General features: G+C 40.5%; 1 protein-coding gene across 3 annotated transcripts in view; it reads left to right on the top strand.

Moving 5' to 3' along the window:
* Positions 1 to 21,303, top strand: part of LOC124803045 (TRAF3-interacting protein 1) — a 265,079-nt gene that overhangs the window by 162,027 nt on the left and 81,749 nt on the right. For all 3 annotated transcript variants that reach the window (XM_047264163.1, XM_047264162.1, XM_047264160.1), the window contains one exon: positions 12,015 to 12,075. In XM_047264163.1, coding sequence (XP_047120119.1) covers positions 12,015 to 12,075 — 61 coding nt within the window. The remainder of the gene's footprint in view (positions 1 to 12,014; positions 12,076 to 21,303) is intronic.

Below are 21,303 nucleotides of genomic sequence, written 5' to 3'. Positions count from 1 at the left end.
ATTTCCTAATTTCAACAGGCTCAGGAAAATTTAAGATTTGATCTGGACTGATGCTGTTTCTGCACTCAACTGGTTTTTACAGACAGCTGAAAACTTGAAAAAAGTAATCATTCATTTAAAGTTTATATTTTTCCATATTATATCAAGAATGAATTTACAGCATTGCAGAGTTATCACAAAACATGAATATAATAAAGTAAAATGTTCTTAAAATAGATCATTCTCGACCATCGTATCATTGTCATGTGCAGTAGTTGGCCTGGTAAACATTACATCATAGGAAACTTAGAAGTTTTCAGGAATATGAATCATCATCTTCTTGATGTCTTCCATTTTCTTGATGTTGATTGGAACTTTCCCTGATTGGTAGGCTGCAATACTTGAAGGAAAATTGATATCTGCGTTCTGGGAAGCAGGTTTCAGCAGCTGAAGGCTGTGCTTTTGTAATCCATCAGTGGAAGGGTATGCTGTGATTACTCCTTTTTCTTTAGAGTTATAGGGCAACTCTGTATATCGGGTTGGAGCAAACTTGAATTTTTCTTCTATTGTCACACTCCTCCCTCAGCATTCTCTGGATAATGTTTTTTTTTTTGTTTTCACCAACTACCAAAATCTTTTACATCGGTGGTGAGTAGCTTGACGATGGGAAGGTTGTCACTCGACTGAGCACACAACTCTTCATATTCATCAGGTGTATATATATGGTCATTATTATGTTGTTCTTGTTGTTGTGGTCTTCAGTCCTGAGACTGGTTTGATGCAGCTCTCCACGCTACTCTATCCTGTGCAAGCTTCTTCATCTCCCAGTACCTACTGCAACCTACATCCTTCTGAATCTGCTTAGTGTATTCATCTCTTGGTCTCCCTCTACGATTTTTACCCTCCACGGTGCCCTCCAATGCTAAATTCGTGATCCCTTGATGCCTCAAAACATGTCCTACCAACCGATCCCTTCTTCTAGTCAAGTTGCACCACAAACTTCTCTTCTCCCCAATCCTATTCAATACCTCCTCATTAGTTACATGATCTACCCACCTTATCTTCAGCATTCTCCTGTAGCACCACATTTCAAAAGCTTCTATTCTCTTCTTGTCCAAACTAGTTATCGTCCATGTTTCACTTCCATACATGGCTACACTCCATACAAATACTTTCAGAAATGACTTCCTGACACTTAAATCTATACTCGATGTTAACAAACTTCTCTTCTTCAGAAACGCTTTCCTTGCCATTGCCAGTCTACACTTTATATCCTCTCTACTTCGACCATCATCAGTTATTTTACTCCCTAAATAGCAAAACTCCTTTACTACTTTAAGTGTCTCATTTCCTAATCTAATTCCCTCAGCATCACCCAACTTAATTTGACTACATTCCATTATCTTCGTTTTGCTTTTGTTGATGTTCATCTTATATCCTCCTTTCAGGACACTGTCCATTCCGTTCAACTGCTCTTCCAAGTCCTTTGCTGTCTCTGACAGAATTACAATGTCATCGGCGAACCTCAAAGTTTTTATTTCTTCTCCATGAATTTTAATACCTACTCCAAATTTTTCTTTTGTTTCCTTCACTGCTTGCTCAATATACAGATCGAATAACATCGGGGAGAGGCTACAACCCTGTCTCACTTCTTTCCCAACCACTGCTTCCCTTTCATGCCCCTCGACTCTTATAACTGCCATCTGGTTTCTGTACAAATTGTAAACAGCCTTTCACTCCCTGTATTTTACCCCTGCCACCTTCAGAATTTGAAAGAGAGTATTCCAGTTAACATTGTCAAAAGCTTTCTCTAAGTCTACAAATGCTAGAAATGTAGGTTTGCCTTTTCTTAATCTTTCTTCTAAGATAAGTCGTAAGGTTAGTATTGCCTCACGTGTTCCAACATTTCTACGGAATCCAAACTGATCTTCGCCGAGGTCGGCTTCTACCAGTTTTTCCATTCGTCTGTAAAGAATTCGCGCTAGTATTTTGCAGCTGTGACTTATTAAGCTGATAGTTCGGTAATTTTCACATCTGTCAACACCTGCTTTCTTCGTGATTGGAATTATTATATTCTTCTTGAAGTCTGAGGGTATTTCACCTGTCTCATACATCTTCCTCACCAGATGGTAGAGTTTTGTCACGACTGGCTCTCCCAAGGCCATCAGTAGTTCTAATGGAATGTTGTCTACTCCGGGGGCCTTGTTTCGACTCAGGTCTTTCAGTGCTCTGTCAAACTCTTCACGCAGTATAATATCTCCCATTTCATCTTCATCTACATCCTCTTCCATTTGCATAATATTGTTCTCAAGTACATCGCCCTTGTATAAACCCTCTATATACTCCTTCCACCTTTCTGCCTTCCCTTCTTTGCTTAGAACTGGGTTGCTATCTGAGTTCTTGATATTCATACAGGTGGTTCTCTTCTCTCCAAAGGTCTCTTTAATTTTCCTGTAGGCAGTATCTATCTTACCCCTAGTGAGGTAAGCCTCTACATCCTTACATTTGTCCTCTAGCCATCCCTGCTTAGCCATTTTGCACTTCCTGTCAATATCATTTTTGAGACGTTTGTATTCCTTTTTGCCTGCTTCATTTACTGCATTTTTATATTTTCTCCTTTCATCAATTAAATTCAATATTTCTTCTGTTACCCAAGGATTTCTATTAGCCCTCGTCTTTTTACCTACTTGATCGTCTGCTGCCTTCACCACTTCATCCCTCAGAGCTACCCATTCTTCTTCTACTGTATTTGTTTCTCCCATTCCTGTCAATTGTTCCCTTATGCTCTCCCTGAAACTCTCTACAACCTCTGGTTCTTTCAGTTTATCCAGGTCCCATCTCCTTAAATTCCCACCATTTTGCAGTTTCTTCAGTTTCAATCTGCATTTCATAACCAATAGATTGTGGTCAGAATCCACATCTGCCCCTGGAAATGTCTTACAATTTAAAACCTGGTTCCAAAATCTCTGTCTTACCATTATATAATCTATTTGATACCTTTTAGTATCTCCAGGATTCTTCCAGTTATACAACCTTCTTTTATGATTCTTGACCCAAGTGTTAGCTATGATTAAGTTATGCTCTGTGCAAAATTCTACAAGGCGGCTTCCTCTTTCATTCCTTCCCCCCCAATCCATATTCACCTACTATGTTTCTTTCTCTCCCTTTTCCTACTGATGAATTCCAGTCACCCATGACTATTAAATTTTCGTCTGCCTTCTTCATCTATTTCTTCATCATCTGCAGAGCTAGTTGGCATATAAACTTGTACTACTGTAGTAGGCATGGGCTTTGTGTCTATCTTGGTCACAATAATGCGTTCACTATGCTGTTTGTAGTAGCTAACCCACACTCCTATTTTTTTATTCATTATTAAACCTACTCCTGCATTACCCCTATTTGATTTTGTATTTATAACCCTGTAATCACCTGACCAAAAGTCTTGTTCCTCCTGCCACCGAACTTCACTAATTCCCACTATATCTAACTTTAACCTATCCATTTCCCTTTTTAGATTTTCTAACCTACCTGCCCGATGAAGGGATCTGACATTCCACGCTCCGATCCGTAGAACGCAAGTTTTCTTTCTCCTGATAATGACGTCCTCTTGAGTAGTCCCCGCCCGGAGATCCGAATGGGGGACTATTTTACCTTCGGAATATTTTCCCAAGAGGACGCCATCATCATTTAATCATACAGTAAAGCTGCATGTCCTCGGGAAAAATTACAGCTGTAGTTTCCCCTTGCTTTCAGCCGTTCGCAGTACCAGCACAGCAAGGCCGTTTTGGTTAATGTTACAAGGCCAGATCAGTCAATCATCCAGACTGTTGCCCCTGCAACTACTGAAAAGGCTGCTGCCCCTCTTCAGGAACCACATGTTTGTCTGGCCTCTCAACAGATACTCCTCCGTTGTGGTTGCACCTACGGTACGGCCATCTGTATCCTTGAGGCACGCAAGCCTCCCCACCAACGGCAAGGTCCATGGTTCACGGGGGGGGGGGGGGCATTATTATGTATCAACCTCTTAATAGTACCAAAATCTCAGTCGTTTGGAAGATATGAATGCCCTCGAACCAGAAAGTAATGAAAAATTTGTTCCAAACGGCCTGTATCTGCAAGAGCAAGGCAGAATCTTATCATGGTGTGATTCCAATTCTGTACGCAGGTGCCATCGGAAAAGAAATACAGATTTGATGGAATATTAGTGTCAATGTATTTCAATAGCATGCTGCATATCTCATTGGCTCCTTTGTGGGCTGCTCCTTCATGGTATAGGAATATTTTAGATTTCATAGTTTTTAGGTTTTTTATCCCAAAACAACTCACCCAGAGTAGCCTCAAGTAAAATATATCGTGAACTGGGATCGCTGGAAGGGGGGGGGGGGGGGGGGGATTTTGTGAAATCAGATGAATGTGCGACTGTGTCTTCACATTCCACACATAAGTTGGTGACGCTTTGAAGTTTATTGTAAAATTTCTTGGCTCATCTATTGTGGATAGTAAGTTCAGCAAGAGCAGCCCTTTTAGCTGCATCATTGATAGAGGAGCTCTTGATTTTTACATCAAGTTCTTCACATGTTATGCAGGTATCTATCTGCAGATGTCCAAACCATCATGAAAAGTTGTCATGAAAGTTTGCGAGATAAAACTCATACTTAACAGCCTCAAGATAACTGACATCTTTGGTGCCATAGTGGGTAATCTTGGTGGGGAATGATGAAATATGCTCATGTATTTTAGAACAAACTTCGGCAGAAATCATGTTCTTCTTGAGATTTTTACCTTGTTTATCTTGAGGTGATTTACCCTGTATTAGGAGATCAGTAAGCCTGTGAACCCTGCCCTCAGTAATGCTGTAGAATGAAATAGACACTTTCTTACATACCCTTTTCCTTTCTTCTCTGTATGATAAGAAATATTTGAAACTGACTGCTGTTTCTCTCGGCTGCTCAGAACGAGGACTACAATGCTTAATGGTTTGTTTTTCAATCAGTTGTTATAAGAAAATATCTTGCTCGTCTTTTGATTTCAACTGATTCAAATTAGCAACAAATTCAGATGTTTCATCATCACTAAACTTAGTAAAGCATTGTAATTTACTGTTACAAGCAGCACCTGTTGTTGTAGATGGAATGAGACACTCTTTCCACCCCACGTACTTTAGAGATTCTAATGACAGTTCTTCAATGTTTTTCTTCATTTCTCCTTGTCTTCTTAGGAGCTGTTTCATGATCGCCTTCATTGCTTCTGGTACTCACAGACATATTGAACGTAGAACAGGAAACATTAAGCATGAACTTGGAGCACGTTGAAAACAATCAACAAAACATAGACTTTGATAAGAGCAGCTGTTTAGGCTGGTAAACACGTGGTGCATGCTCAGTAAAAGGGGCAAGACTGGTCATGCGATCTAGCGGTGGGAGCAGAAACCATGTCAGTCACTGACTCATGTTATTTCTGCACTCAGCATTCGAAAAAGACACTGTGTATCTACGGATCTACTCAACAGACTAACTTGGTTCTTGCACTCAACATGCATCTTGCCTTTCTAAGCATCTTTTCATTGAAAATGATTTTTCACATTTTTGTGACTGAAGTGGTTTCTGCAGTCATTGATTCAGTTGTGAATGACACAGCTCTCCCTTATCTCATACCTCAAAATAGATAACAACAAGTATTGATTTTGCTACAACACTGAAGAATAAACAGGCCTTCACGGCAGATGGAGATGTGAGCTCACTGTCGTGCCTTTTCGTTCTTCTGAGCTGACATATTTTGCTCCCAGTCTGCACATATGGCAAACCAGTGCATGCACAGTGGGATGTTACACTCTTAACTACTACCTAAACTATGTTTCCAGAGTCAAACAAAGGAAAACCCAGGATGGAATGCAACAGTATTATGAAAAAGGTAGCTGCTGCTCACCATATAGAGGAGATGCTTAGTCACGGATAGGCACAACAAAAAGACTGCCGGAAAGTAAGCTTTTGGCCAACAAGACCTTAATTTCTTTCGATGAAGGTCATGTTGGCCAAAAGATCGCTTACCTACAATCTTTTTGTTGTGTCTAGCTGTGACTCAGCATCTCTGTTATATGACGAGCAGCAGCTATCCTTTTCATAATATTGATAAGCTACATTTCCAGTTTCCAAGGGCATATTCTGTTGGCTGTCTGTAACTCAGTGCCGCCTCTTTGTGCTGAGTAGCAATCAACCCATGCCATATTGTTGTTATTCGACACTGGACTTCCAATGTTACATATACAGGGTGCGTCAAAAAAATGTATACACACTTTGAAGCATCATAGAAAATTTATTTCCCGCTCTACAATGTTAAATTTCTGGAAATGGAAACCTTAAAGTCCAATTGGAAAAATAAATGTGCTTTGCAAATGTGATTAATGTTCAAACTGGTGGTCTTCAGCATCAATACATATCTGAGTACGAGTCACCACTGATTCCGTACATTGTACCAAAGTGTCCAATGAGATTTCTGCACACACCGCCTGAATCTCATTCCAGAGTGTGTCCAGGTTACGTGGTTTACGTTTGTACACCTCATCTTTTACTGTGCCCCATAAGAAGATATCCTGCGGCGTGAGGTCTGGAGAGTGTGCAGGAAACTCGATTGGTCGCCTGTGTCCTATCCACTGGCCTGGCACATTGTAATCCAGGTATGCTCGTACATCCCTATGATAGTGCAGCGGGGCACCATCTTGTTGGAAATAAAACTCATCATTACCATATAATGCATGAATGGCAGGGAATATGGAGTCAGAAAGCATTGTTAAGTACGTTTCTCCAGTAACAGTGCCTTCAAAGCGGAAAGGCCCAATGAGTCTCCTTGCAGACAAACCACACCACACATTTACACCAGGCAAATTCACAGCCTTTTCAACTGTAATGTGAGGATTATCTTCAGCCCAGTACACACAATAGTGCCTATTGACAGTTCCATTGAGTATGAATTGGGCTTCATCTGACCAAATTATGCTACCCATAAGTCCCGGTTCACGTCTCACCATCTCCTGAATCCATTCACAAAATTCTAACCTTTGATCTGGATCGTCGTCACTTAGCTGTTGCACCAGCCTTGGAATGTACACATAAAACTTGCCTTTCTTCAGAATGCGTAGCACACTAATAGCACTTACGTTACTCTCACATGCTGCTTGCCTTGAAGATTTTTGAGGCTAACGCTGAAACAGTTCCAAGACTGCAGTTGTGAAATCATCACTTATAGCTGTACAAGGTCACCCTGATCGACATTTATGCACTTCACACACTGTTCCATGAATTTCGAATTTGTGTCGTAGACGTGTAATTGTTAACCTTGAAAGTGGTTCTGTATCATACTCACTTCCCTACTGTCTTCAAACCGCAGCTATATTCTCAAACTTCCAGTACCACCTAATTATCTGCTTCCGCACCTTAAAGCTCAAACGCATGTCCTCCATGTTGCAGTTACTTCCTTGCCATTGCTGCCACCTGTTGAAGAAACATAACATTACTTTCTCACAGATATTTAACCTTGTAGAATGGGAAATAAATTGTTTATGACAGTTCAAAGTGTGTATACATTTTTTGACGCACCCTGTATGTTTTATTTTGCAGTTATTTGCACAAAAGATGTCAATTTTTCAGAACAATTTGAAATGGACATAGATCATATAGATGAGCAAAATGATGAAGTGGTAAGATACTGTGATTACTCTTGGAGGATGCAGGCTAAACTCAGATTTAGATTTCCACATTTCCTTATATTGAGATTTCCTTTGGATGCAACAGATCTTATATCCTAAATAATCGTACTGTTAGCAGGATGTTCAGCCCCTACTCACCCTTCATTCATACAATCATCATTGGACGAGACTTTAATCATCCAGCAGTCAGTTGAGATGGTTACAGTTTTCTAAGAGGTGCATGTGATACGATGTCCTGTGAAACATTATTAAATGCCCTCTTTGAAAATTACCCAGAATAGATGGTTAGAGGACCCACTCGTGATGGAACAAATAGACCTGACCTTTCTGGATGTCCATACGTGTCAGTGAACATAAGGCCATGATTACCATTGTATAAGTGGCAAGTAAAGCAAGAAGAAAGATTTACATATTCAGTAAGGTAGATGAAGAAGAACTGATCGGTATAGGAGCATGTAGAGTAACTGTGGCTGAAGGTTAGAAGAGCAGTTGACTAAGCACTAGATAGATAAGCACTCAGATGAAAATTTCCTGATGGAAGAGACCCTACAAACTATACAGTCACTGTAAACAAATTTCTAAAGAAACACCAATCACTAATAGATGTAAAAACAAATGTAGAGATACTGAATGAAACATTTTTTTGATGTCAAAAGGACATTGCATGAAGGCATTAATGATTACCATTGCAAAACCATATTGAATGATTTCTCACAAAATCCAAAGAAATTTTGGTCATAAGAAAAGACTATTAGTGGCACCAAAGTTAGTGTCTGTATATACTCATGGATGACAAGGTAACTGAAATTGAGGGTAGTAAAGCAAAAGCAAAAATTATGAACTAGTCTTTTCAAATGTTCTTTTACAAAGGCAAATCAATGAGATTTGCATCAGTTTAGTTCTTGCACCTACACAAAGATGAGTGATATAGATATTGGTGTCAGTGACACTGAGAAACAACTGAAATTGCTAAAATTAAACAAGGCTCCCTGATAGATCCTGTACAGAATTTACAATAGAGGCAACTCACATTGTAACCATAATATACCATGGATCCCTTGAACAAAACATTCTGACCAGTCATTGGAAGAAAGCACAATCATAGCCATCTACAAGAAGAATAGCAAAAGTGATCCACAAAACTAATGTCCATTCTCATTTACTTCCATCTGTTGTAGAATCTTAGAACATTTTTTGCACTCAAACATAATGATATATTAATGTTGTTCTACCAGGTATACACCATTAACTAATCTTGCAGAGAAACCTAAGATATCACATTATGACATGTCTTGAACTTGATGATCTCCTCCTTGCTAATCAACATGGATTCCAAAATCACTGATCATGTAAACCCAACTTGTGCATTTCTCAAGACATTCTGAATAACATGTGTTGAGGTTCAGGCAGATGCAGTATTTCGTGTCTTTCGAAAAGAGTTTGAGCTGCTACCACACAAATGTTTATTAACAAAAGTAAGATTGTAGGAGATATAAAATAAAATTTGTGACTGGTTTGAGTATTTCTTGGTATGGAAGACTTGGGATATTATCATGGCTGGAGTGTCATTAACAGAAGTGGAAGTAACTTCAAGGAATAGCATTGGAAGCCTAGTTGTTTATGTTGTCTGCTAATGATTTGGCTGACAGTATTAAAATAACACCCAAACTTTTGCATATGATGCAGTTACTTGTAATGTATTATCTGGAAAAAGCTGTGAAAATGTCTACAGCTTCACTCTGCAAATCATCATGAGATGCATGGCAGTGTGTACAACAAATTGTACCAGTTATTAGGGTTTCTTCTTGTTTTATTCACATATGGATTGTGGGAAGAATGATTGTTTGAATGCTTATGTGCATGCAGTAATTATTCTAATTTTATCCTCATGATCCCTATGTGAGCTATACGTAGTGGGTTGTAGTTTCAAACTGGTGCTAGTATTGAAAGCTTCCTGTAAATGAAGAGAAATATAAAACTGTACATTTTACAAACTGCAGAATAGTAGTATCCTCTGACTACATCGTCAAAGAATTACAGTTTAAATCTGTCTACTCATATAAATGCCTGGCATGAATGATCACAGGTTTGATGGGAGACCATCATAGATAAGATGAAAAAGTTGACTTGGCAGGTGACAGCTATCTCACGAAAAGCTGTTCATGAAGTTTATTTATTTATTTTATTTATTTATGCATTTATTTTACCTGGCAAGATTAGGGCCTTCAGGCCCTCTCTTACACCTAACCAGGCATACTCAGATTCAACAAATTTCAGTGTCTACAGAACATTAGGACATATAACATGTTATACAGTATTAATGTTAAAGAAAAAAATAGAGATTATAAAAGTAGTACAATGATAATTATAACAATCAAAAAATAATTATAACAATCAAGAATAATAATAATAATAATAATAATAATAATAATAATAATAATGACTATGTATATGGAACAGTATTAAGTGAAGGATCTAGGAATACCTTCAGCCTCCTATGTATCATTCCCATAGGGACTACAAAGCCAAGATAGACGAATTACAATACAGTTTGTGAAGCCGTCATTCTTCCTGCACTTCATATTAAATTGGAATAGAAAGAAACATTAATTTGTGGTAGAATGCTAAGTGTCATCTGCCATGCCCCCAAAGTCATTTACATTATATGTATGTAGATGTAGATGCATAGCTGTAGAACAAGGCCTTTGTTTCTTTTTTCTGATGACAGAATCTCCATGAGTTGTTCCCACCTGGAGATCCAATTGGGGATATTCCTTTGAAATATTTTACCTGGGAGAATACCATCATCATTGCACCATATAGTACATTTGCACGTTTCTGGAAAATATAACAGTTGTAGTTTCCATTTACTTTCAGTCGTGATGCAGTAGCAGCATAGCATGGTCGTGTTACAAAGTGACATCAGTCAGTCATGCAGTCTCTTTTTCCCAGCACTTACTGTAAGGCTGCTTCTTCTGTTCTGTGTATTAATCACACAGAAGTGTGTGTACACTGATATGCTTAATCTTCCAGCTCAGGAAATGAATACTAATTATTAACTAAAACAGTCAGTCATCTGTACTTTGTGCACTTGTTTGTGATTCTGCACATCGAGATTTCAGTGCTGGTCTGTTTATTTGATCTCTGTAATGTACCAAACTCTTTGTAAGTATCATCATGTCAAGAGTGCCATTAATGTTTATGAAAATTCTTGTTCGCCACAAAAGGAATATTGTGCCATTACACATGCAGTGCCCACAGACAGCAGATATAATTTGTTCTTGCTTTACTTTTTGAGTTCAGAAACACTAAGAATTTAAATGACATTGTCCACTTGAATTGTTCTTCCCATTCATGGGTAACATCACTTTTTTAGTGCCACTTCACAGGGTTGCTCCTGTGTCTTGATATTTTTGTCCTTAGTCAATTCAAGGCTTTCCATGCACCAAATGGCAGCTGTTGAGCTGTGATGAACTGTTTGTTCAGTCTGCAGTTATCTGCTGAGTGATGAGTCAATATCTTGACTGTGTATGGAGTGTAATAGTTTGTTGTATGAAGCCTAGGTCTTGGGGCTGGGATTCTGAATAACTCTCATTCAGTTTCTTTCCTCAATCTCTGATGCTTATTGGCACCTAGTGTTGGGAGGTACTGCTGTGCATCTTGTTAGGTGAAGCTTGTGAAATTTTGAAATTTAATGATTCTGTAATGATTCTGGATGATTCATTTGAGTCACTTCATCCTATTTTGTGTTGGTAGTTGGTTCATTGGCTGGTGCAGCAGCATAATACTCTGCAATTGCCCGCCTGCTCTCCTCTCCCCTTTTCTGTCTCAAGTCAATTAGAAACAGTCATTTTTCATGTGTAGCTATTTCTTACACTTAATTTCCATTTCAGTTCCTCACAGTGCATGTTAATTTCTAGAATATGAGCAAACTTCAGCCCTGTGTATTTTGGGTGGTCACAATCATCTAAAATGGCAATTCTCTGTTCAAAATTTAAACATTCCCATGTCCCTTTGCTTCAAAAGTGAAATGTATACTCTTTGGGTCTTATTTGTGTTAGTCTTCAAATAGTTAATCTCATAACAAGTGGAGAGGCTAATCATGTGAAGGGTATCCCCAGAGTAGGGGTTTGGCTTATTAAAAAATCAGTGTGTTAAGAGCTTTTTGGCATGAAACAGTCCACAGCTATTAGAAATAACATTTCTTTGCACACTTAAGCATGTGCTTTGGAGTACTATGCAGTCTGAACTTTATCATATTGTCAATATTGTATGTGCTTTTACTGTATTGTGTTTGATACTGAATAGATATATAGCTTTGTATTTGTCTTAGGAAAAGCAAGAGCTTTCTGCAGAACTGGACACAGCAACAAAGAAAGGAAAAAGGTCTGCTCGTAAGTATTACATAAAATGATTATTAGTTTGATTCGAGAGCTATTGATGTTAACAGTTGTTGAGTTAACATCAAAAACTGAAATAAAACTGCCAGTAGATGTCATTATTGGTAGGATTGGCAGACATTGCAAAAGGAAGCTGTAGTCAGTTTTTGTGTCTGTGTGAACATAAGGTATAAACTGACTGTGTAAGTATTGGCCAGATGTGGCTTAAGTTCAAAGAAATAGCGTTGATGGCAATTGATAGATTTATACCATATAAATTATTAATAGATGGAACAGATCCCCCATGGTACACAAAACATCTCAGTACACTGCTGCAAGCAGTGAAAAAGGCATACCAGATTTAAAAGAACACAAAAATCCAAAATTTGGGATGTTTTACAGGCACTCAGAACTCTGCACGGACTTCATTGATAGATGCTTTTAATAATTTCTACAATGACATCCAATGTCAAAATATGGGAGAATGTCCAAAGAGATTCTGGTTGTTTGTATTGTATATCAGTGGCAAGACACAATCCCTTTACTGTGCAGTAATGATGGTAATGGTACCGAGGATAATGCCGCTTTAGTGGAGTTCTAAACACTGTCTCCTGATAAAATTTCTTCATCAAAGATGTAGTAAATATTTCAGATTTTGAATCATCAACTGCTGTCAACATGAATAATTGAGAAGTATAAACCATCTATGCAACAAAGCAGGTCTTCCTGTCCACATTGTGTACCAATTAGGTTTCCATTTGGAGGTATGCCGATGAAATATCTCCATTTGTAGCAATCATATCTACACTTAGAAACTGGATAGTTGCTTAGGTCACACCAATTCACAAAAACGAAATAAGAGTAAACCACTGAATTATAGACCCATATTTTGTACATGAATGTGTATTATGTTCTGGAACATATAATATGTTTCAACATAGTGGCATAACCTTGAAGAAAATAATCTATTGACACATATCCAGCACGGATACAGAAAATATCATTTTTGTGAAACAAAACTGCCTCTTTTATTTGCACAGAGTAACGAGTACTGTCGACAGGGGATCCATGTTGACTTCATATATCTAGAAATCCAGAAGGCTTTCAACACTTTTACTCACAAGTGGCTTCTAATTCAGTTGCATGCCTATGGAGTAAGATCTGAATTGTGTGACTTTCAGAAAAATCAGATCACAGGTCACATATCTGTATGGTGCAAAAAGTGGCAATTAACCCTAAACACTGAAAAATGTGAGGTCCCTCACCTGAGTTCCAAAAAATCCATTAAAGTTCAGTTGCACAATAAATCATACAAATTTAAAGGAGGTTATCAAGCCAACTAAATCCAAGGGCTTACAAATATGAACAACTTAAATTGGGTAAATGCTGCAGGGAGTTCTTTCCCTCTCAGATTTGTATTGAATCTCAAACTTTTGATGATTTCCTCTTTCATCGTCATCATCATTATCATCATAAGATTTCAGTAGGGCAGTAGGTACTTCATTTAGTTTGCCAAATTATGCCGTGGACACATTGAAAAGCCACAGAACGTCCATATGCTACCAGAGATCATATTGATATCTGTGGCTGAAAAACATTGGCATCAATGCTGATTTTCTTACTACTGTGAAGGACTCAACTAATTTCTCTGTTGCCTTCAGTTTGTCAGCTCACTCAGGAGATGGCTGAAAGGTGTGTGGGCAAAGTAAAAGTTCAAGAAATGGAGTTTGTGTGGCTGCAATCCCGAAATATAAAGTGCATTTTTGAGCTGAAATCAGTTATTTGTTGCTAGGCCATGACAGTTTTTCCTTCCTTCATATATATCACTTATGTGTCCGTGTAAAAATATTTTAACAGTATAATAGACAAAGCTATTCTCACCAATGAATATTAATATCAGTCTGGTTTTATATACTTTAGGAGAATAGGAGACCAGTCAGTAAAAAACAGAAGGGTGAATCATCGACACAGAAACACAAAAAAGGGTTTTTTTCTGTCGGTAACTCAACACTTCTGCTTTTTGTTGAGTGGGCTCCTTTACTCCTAAAGTATTTACATTCCACCAGTTTATATGTGAGATTTGTGCAAAGACTTAAGTTGTTGTAAATGAACATGTTACTTACTTCCCCACTTTTTTATGGTATCTTGATACAGAATTTTGTGGAGTTTTCATTCCTCTTGCTGCTTTTAAATACTTCCAGATATTGTCCCTTTCTGTAATTTGTCTCTGGTTCCCAGTGAAGGGACTGCAATACTATAAGTTCCAATTTAATCTCTTCATTGCTGTGTCTGCCACTCAGCTGCTGCTGTTTCAGTTTTATTTGGTGCAAATACTATTTATTGCATATCAGAGGCAGCTGCTCTAGCCATTACAACATGATTTATGTGCTCCATCTTGCTTCGAGTTGTGCTTGCTGGTTGTTTCCTTTTCTAATTTTGAGATGAAGGCAGAGAGCAATCTTTCTTTGTCAAAGGGTTTGAATATGACTTTCATAACACCAGATGGAATCAGTGATCCATATGTACATTATTACACCGGTTCTGCCTTCCCAGGAGCACAGAACACAAATTTAGGCTGTCAGGTCTGTGAGAGGAAGGCATGGCTCATCCTCCCCAGTCCGCTTTTCTCCCCTCAACAGCCAAAACTCCTTGTTTGTTTTATGTTCATGGCCAACTGCCAGAAAAGTGTGTGCTACAACGTGAGTGCCAGTACAAGAAATAATAGAGCATGCATAAATTATTCACACTTGTAATCTTGATTTTACGAAGCAAATTTAATCAAATTTCCAACATTTAAAGCTAAAAGCATTGTACTCACCTAAAGCAGCAACTCGATGACTTTGAGAAGACATTTTCAGAATAATTAGTAGGAATGGTATTTTAAAATGATTCATCTTTCCTTCTTTTTGGGAAATAAATATGTGGTCTCAGATTGAAATGTTCAATTTTATACACAAATGACTTTTCACAGGATAGCATCCCTAAGGCACTCAGTCATTCTTCTTTCATAATATTTTGTAGGAACGTTTTAATTCTCTTGAGCATTGAAAAGCACTGCTCAGCTTCTGATGTTGAGATAGGCGTCGTGATTAGCAGTTTCAAAACTTTAACAGTCTCGTCAAATGTGTCATGAAGTTCATCTTCTAGAATCAGCAAAAGAAATGAAACTGCATCAGCAACTGTTCTCAACTCAGGCCTAGCTTAGAAGACTTGAAACTCACCCTTCAAATTTCTTTTTTTCCAGAAATGTATGTGTGTCTTTAATTTCGAGGTATTTGTCTGGAAAATCAGTGATGTATTTGTCAAACTGATTTGTATCAAATAAGTGTGCTGCTATGAGGTGTCCAGTGAACTGAAAACATAATTTTATTTCAGAAATGATGGCATCATACACTTCCAAATCATCTATGCATTTATGCCATCAAGAATCCATGGCTTCTTGGCAGGCATCGTTTTGTGATCTCTGATCTTTTGCATTACTGCTTCAAAGTTCTGGTTGTCTTGCATTGCTGTGGTCAGTTCGGTTATCTTCTTCTGAAGCTGATTAAAAAGTATGCCTGCATGAGACATTATATTGTAGAAAAATGATAGCCAGAAAATCAATTCGTTATCTTGCAGTCTTTGTTTGTATGAGCCAGCTTTTTCAATAGTAGCAGATAGTTTTATGCTCTCACTTGTTTCAGTGACTTCCATACCAGTAATAAGATTTTTTGCTGTTTTCAAAAACGTCTTTTACTATTCGCAAATGGTAATTCCATCTCGTCACACACATGGGGAAAGCTTTTTTAAATAATGCTATGCAACACCTTTGATCTCTGTGGTGGGTTAGAAAAGAAAAAACAATTACCCTAAAGGTGTGCAAAACATTTTGCAATTAAGAGAGGCTCCCCAACATAAGGTTGAACTGATGCACATAACAATGGATGCAGTTTGCATTTGGATATTTGTCTTTAATTAATTTCTGGGCCCCATTTGAATTGCAACTCATAACGTTTGCACATGGTTGGGAAGGGAGTGAGATAGGTCTGTAGCCTCTCCCCAATGTTATTCAATCTGTATATTGCGCAAGCAGTAAAGGAAACAAAAGAAAAATTCGGATTAGGTATTAAAATCCATGGAGAAGAAATAAAAACTTTGAGTTTCGCCGATGACATTGTAATTCTGTCAGAGACAGCAAAGGACTTGGAAGAGCAGTTGAACGGAATGGACAGTGTCTTGAAAGGAGGACAAAGAGCAGTTGAACGGAATGGACAGTGTCTTGAAAGGAGGACGTAAGATGAACATCAACAAAAGCAAAACGAGGATAATGGAATGTAGTTGAATTAAATCGGGTGATGCCGAGGGAATTAGATTAGGAAATGAGACACTTAAAGTAGTAAAGGAGTTTTGCTATTTGTGGAGCAAAATAACTGATGATGGTCGAAGTAGAGAGGATATAAAATGTAGACTGGCAATGGCAAGGAAAGCGTTTCTGAAGAAGAAAAATTTGTTAACATCGAGTATAGATTTAAGTGTCAGGAAGTTGTTTCTGAAAGTATTTGTGTGGAGTGTAGCCATGTATGGAAGTGAAACGTGGATGATAAATAGTTTAGACAAGAAGAGAAAATGTGGTGCTACAGAAGAATGCTGAAGATTAGATGGGTAGATCACATAACTAATGAGGAGGTATTGAATAGGATTGGGGAGAAGAGGAGTTTGTGGTGCAACTTGACTAGAAGAAGGGATCGGTTGGTAGGACATGTTCTGAGGCATCAAGGGATCATCAATTTAGCATTGGAGGGCAGCGTGGAGGGTAAAATTCGTAGAGGGAGACCAAGAGATGAATACACTGAGCAGATTCAGAAGGATGTATGTTGCAGTAGGTACTGGGAGATGAAGAAGCTTGCACAGGTAGAGTAGCGTGGAGAGCTGCATCAAACCAGTCTTAGGACTCCATCATAACCCTGAGCTGTTAGTTTTGCTCAGTCATCGCCAATTAATGGTTCTGTTTCTTTCAGAATACTCTCAGCTATAGTATGAGCATTCTGACTTTCTGGATTAACGAAGTTCCAAAATCTTTCAACAGGTTTTCCCTCAACAATGTAACCCAGTACAATAACCAATTGAAATTCACAACACGCATGTGTGCTTTCATCCGTGATTATTGCAACATAATGAGCATGTTTTATTTCTTTACAAACTTCATCATGGTACACTTGCAACATGCACTGAATTAGCTCATGAAAAGCCCCCCATATTTTGAGAGGCATCAGATTCATCATGGCCCCCGAGAGCCAGTTCAAGGCACCACAGAACCAAATACAGTTATAATTAAATTCGGTATATACCTATTCTTTTCTACACTTTTGTTATGGCTGTCAGTTGTATGTCTATTTTGTGAATCTAATTTCTGCTGAATGTTGATTTTGCTTAGAAATCAAAGACTAAGCTCATTATTCATATGTTGCTTTGACATTTCATGTACTTTTATTTTAGACCATTGATGCCTAATATTAGTTACTCTGTACTTAGGTCAATGAACGTCTCCCCAAAATAACACACAAGGGAAACAAAAACAGCATTGCTTTCTTCACAACCACAAATCCAGTTCTTCTTTTGGTTATTTCTGCACTGAACTCATGGCATAGGTTTTTTGTTTGCTGCTACAGATTCAGATTCAGAGTGGCCTACCTAGTGTTTTTCATCTGAGAGTCCTGTTGCTAAATGTCATATTTAATAACTCATTTACTTTGTTCGTGTTTGCTATCTTCACAGTCAACTGAATTTTCCCTTACAGATAACACTGTGCAGACAGCAATAGACGATCAGTTACCTGACCTCACAATAACTACAATCTGGTACTGCGCGCTGCGGAATTCGAATCCCCGCCAGACGTCATGGATGTCGAAGACCCATAGAGGTCTCTGTACTATCGTGCCATAAGCTGTGGTGGTGTGCACCTCCTGGCCCGCATTTACAGTGAGGGTGCCACAGTGGAACATGTGGTTGCAGCGGCCAATTGCGGCATTTCCGATCGAGTACTTAAGCGCCTGCTTGTCGCTCAGCCTGCCAGTCTAACCTCGAGTGTTTCTCAGGACATATTGCCTCGCATTAGACAGTGTATTGACTTTTGTGTTTTCTTTACGAGTGGGCGTGGTTGTCTTGTCTGGTTTGTGACTCTGTTGTCTGTTCTTGTTGTGTCGTAAGGTCCTTAGTTGGTTGTGTCCATCCTCTCCTGTTGTGTTGATGTTTGCAGGCCGCTCCGCGGCTCCTGCTGCGTTTCTGTCACTACAACCCCGCGACCGTCCTGGTCACAGTTAAAACATTTTGGCGACGAGGTAAACGGTGGTCGTTCTTGGTATGGAGACGAAGTTGGTCTGTCTGCTGGAGCAACAGCAGCAGCCCATGCAGCAGCAGCAGCAGCAGCAGCAGCTCCAGTGAGACATCTTACAAAAGTCGCTGCAGTTGCTAACAGACAAAGCCGATGCCGGGGACGCGTTACCGCACCAGCTTCGGGGTCCTCGTGTGTCCGATGCTTTCCCACGTCCGCCGTCGTTTCCACCGTTTCATGACGCTAAAGAGGAGTGGGAAACCTACTTACATAGGCTGAAACAGCATTTCACGGGTTTTCAAGTCACGAACGACTCTTTGCAGCGGTCGTTGTTTTTGTCTTGGGCCTCTCCAGACACATTCTTTCTTCTCCGCAAGTTGGCACCATTGTCAGATCCTGTGGCTCTCTCTTTCCAGGTGATCTGCCTTTTGCTGACGAACTATTATTCCCAACGCTACTACGTAGTCGCCTCACGGCTGGAGTTCCACCAGTACCATAAACAGCCTGGTCAATCGTATCGTTCCTGGGTCACGGACTTGCAGGGTCTCGGCCATCGATTCGATTTTATGTGCACCAATCAGCAGTGTAAGGCTTCGTATGCGGACTCCCTGATCCGGGATGTGGTGGTTCAGCTGGCTCCCGACCCTGAGGGCCGTACTGCGGTGTTGAAACTCGACAACTTCTCCTTGTAAGACATTCTCCACATTGCCCACTCCTTTGAAATTGCTCAAGCGGCTAACGAGCGTCTTATGGCGCGACTGCAGGTGGCGGCGGAGTCACGGCGGGTTCTGCCCTCGCTACGTCGACGTGGCCCGGCCGACAGGGGCCAGCCCCGTCGGGACTCCTCATGTTCCGACGTCTCTGTGGCGTCGGCGCCTTCGGTCGCCCCTGCCCGCCGGTCGCGCGGTCCACTTACGCCTTGCCCACAGTGCTTTACTGCCCGTTCATGGGCTGATTGTCCCCACTGCTGGAAAACGTGCACGCTGTGTAACAAGGAGGGCCACATCCGAATGTTTGCCGTAGTCGCTCGACTTGCTCCAGTCCTGCACCTCCTGGGCCTCAAGATACCGTCCACGCTCTGCACCTGGTCATCCCACAGGATGACCCATCAGCACGGAAGCTATTCCTCACGCTCCGCATTTTCACTGAGGATGTCAGTTTTCAGGTCGACACTGGGGCCACCGTCTCCCTGATTAATATGGCAACATATTCCTGGCTGGGCTCTCCTCTCTCCTGCATTGTCACCTCCCTCTTGCCGTTTGGTCGCCTACGGAGACAGTTCCATTCCCCATAGTGGGCAGTTTGTTGTCCAGGTGACGTTCAAGTGTGTTCACCGGCTCCTTACCCTCTTTGTCATCAACAATCCGTTGGCTTTGAATGTATTTGGCCTGGATGTGTTTCAACTGTTTGGCTTTTCAATTTCCAATGAAGTTAAGGTCGTTGACACGGTTGTTCCCTTTTAGGACTTGGACGATCTGTACTCCGCTTTTGTACCGCTGTTTTAACCGGATCTCGGATGTGCTTCCAGCTTTCAGGCGCACATCACCCTACGGCCGGATGCACAGCCTTGCTTTTTCCGGGCCCGGCCCCTTCCGGTGGCCTTGCGGCCCGTGGTCAAGCAGGAACTTGGATCGGCTCCAGGCCGCTGGCGTGCAGGAGCCTGTCACTTACAGCGCATGGGCGACACCACTGGTGCTCATACGGAAACCCAATGGGTCCTTTCGGCTGTGTGGGGACTTCGGCACTACAGTCAATGCTCAGTCCATCATTGACTTACCCCATTCCCTGACAGGAAGACCTTTTTGCCAAGCTTTCCGGGCGGGATTATTTTTCCAAGATCAACCTGGCTGGTACATAACACTAATTGCCCTTGGATGCCGAATCTCAGAAATTCATGGTTGTCAACACGCCTTTTGGATTGTATAAGTACAAGCGCCTTCCCTTTGGTGACTCTTCAGTGCCGGCCATTTTCCAGCAATTCCTGGAGCAGCATACACAGCCTATCCCTGCCTGTGTGAATTATCTGGATGACATCTTGGTCACCGGGTGTTCCCGCCAGGAACATTTGCAAAACCCCAGCACTTTATTTCACACTCTGCAGTCTGCTGGTTTACGCTGAAGGCTGGACAAGTGTTGTTTTTTCAACTGGAATGGAATACTTGGACCACTGGCTTAGCAAAGATGGCATTAGCCCTTCGGGTTGTAATGTTGTGGCCATTGAGGCCCTTCCTCGTCCCAAACACTTACCTGAACTCCACATGTTTTTGGGCAAGGTTACTTATTACTTAAAGTTCTGCCTTCATTGCTCAACCCCTCAATCACTTGTGTCGCAAAGGGGTACCTTTAGAGTGGACCCCTGCCTGTGACCAGGCTTTTCTTCATTTAAAGGCGATGCTGAAATCCGCCCCTTGTGTTACTCCCTTTTCTCCAGACCGCCCATTGGTTGTGGCGGCTGATGCGTCGGCGTATGGCATTGGGGCCGTTCTTGTGCACTGGGAATCCGACGGCTCCGAACAGCCCTTTGCTTATGCCTCTAAGACGTTGACCCCAGCACAACAGAACTACTCACAGATTGAAAAGGAAGCTCTGGCGATCGTGTTCACTGTCCAAAAATTTCACTTCTATCTCTTTGGGGCAAAGTTCACCCTTCTGACAGACCGTAAACCCTTGGTTACACTTTTTGGACCTCACTCTCACCTTCTGAAGCAGACGGCTCAATGTCTCCAGCGCTGGGCATTATTTTTACATAATTACGCTTAAGGATGTAAGGATGTAGAGGCTTATCTCACTAGGGGTAAGATAGATACTGCCTACAGGAAAATTAAAGAGACCTTTGGAGAAAAGAGAGCCACTTGTATGAATATCAAGAGCTCAGATGGAAACCCAGTTCTAAGCAAAGAAGGGAAAGCAGAAAGGTGGAAGGAGTATATAGA

Source organism: Schistocerca piceifrons, chromosome 6 (assembly GCF_021461385.2).
Source record: "Schistocerca piceifrons isolate TAMUIC-IGC-003096 chromosome 6, iqSchPice1.1, whole genome shotgun sequence".
In the NCBI taxonomy this organism is placed as follows: Eukaryota; Metazoa; Arthropoda; class Insecta; order Orthoptera; family Acrididae; genus Schistocerca; species Schistocerca piceifrons.
This window is presented reverse-complemented; position numbering and strand designations above follow the sequence as displayed.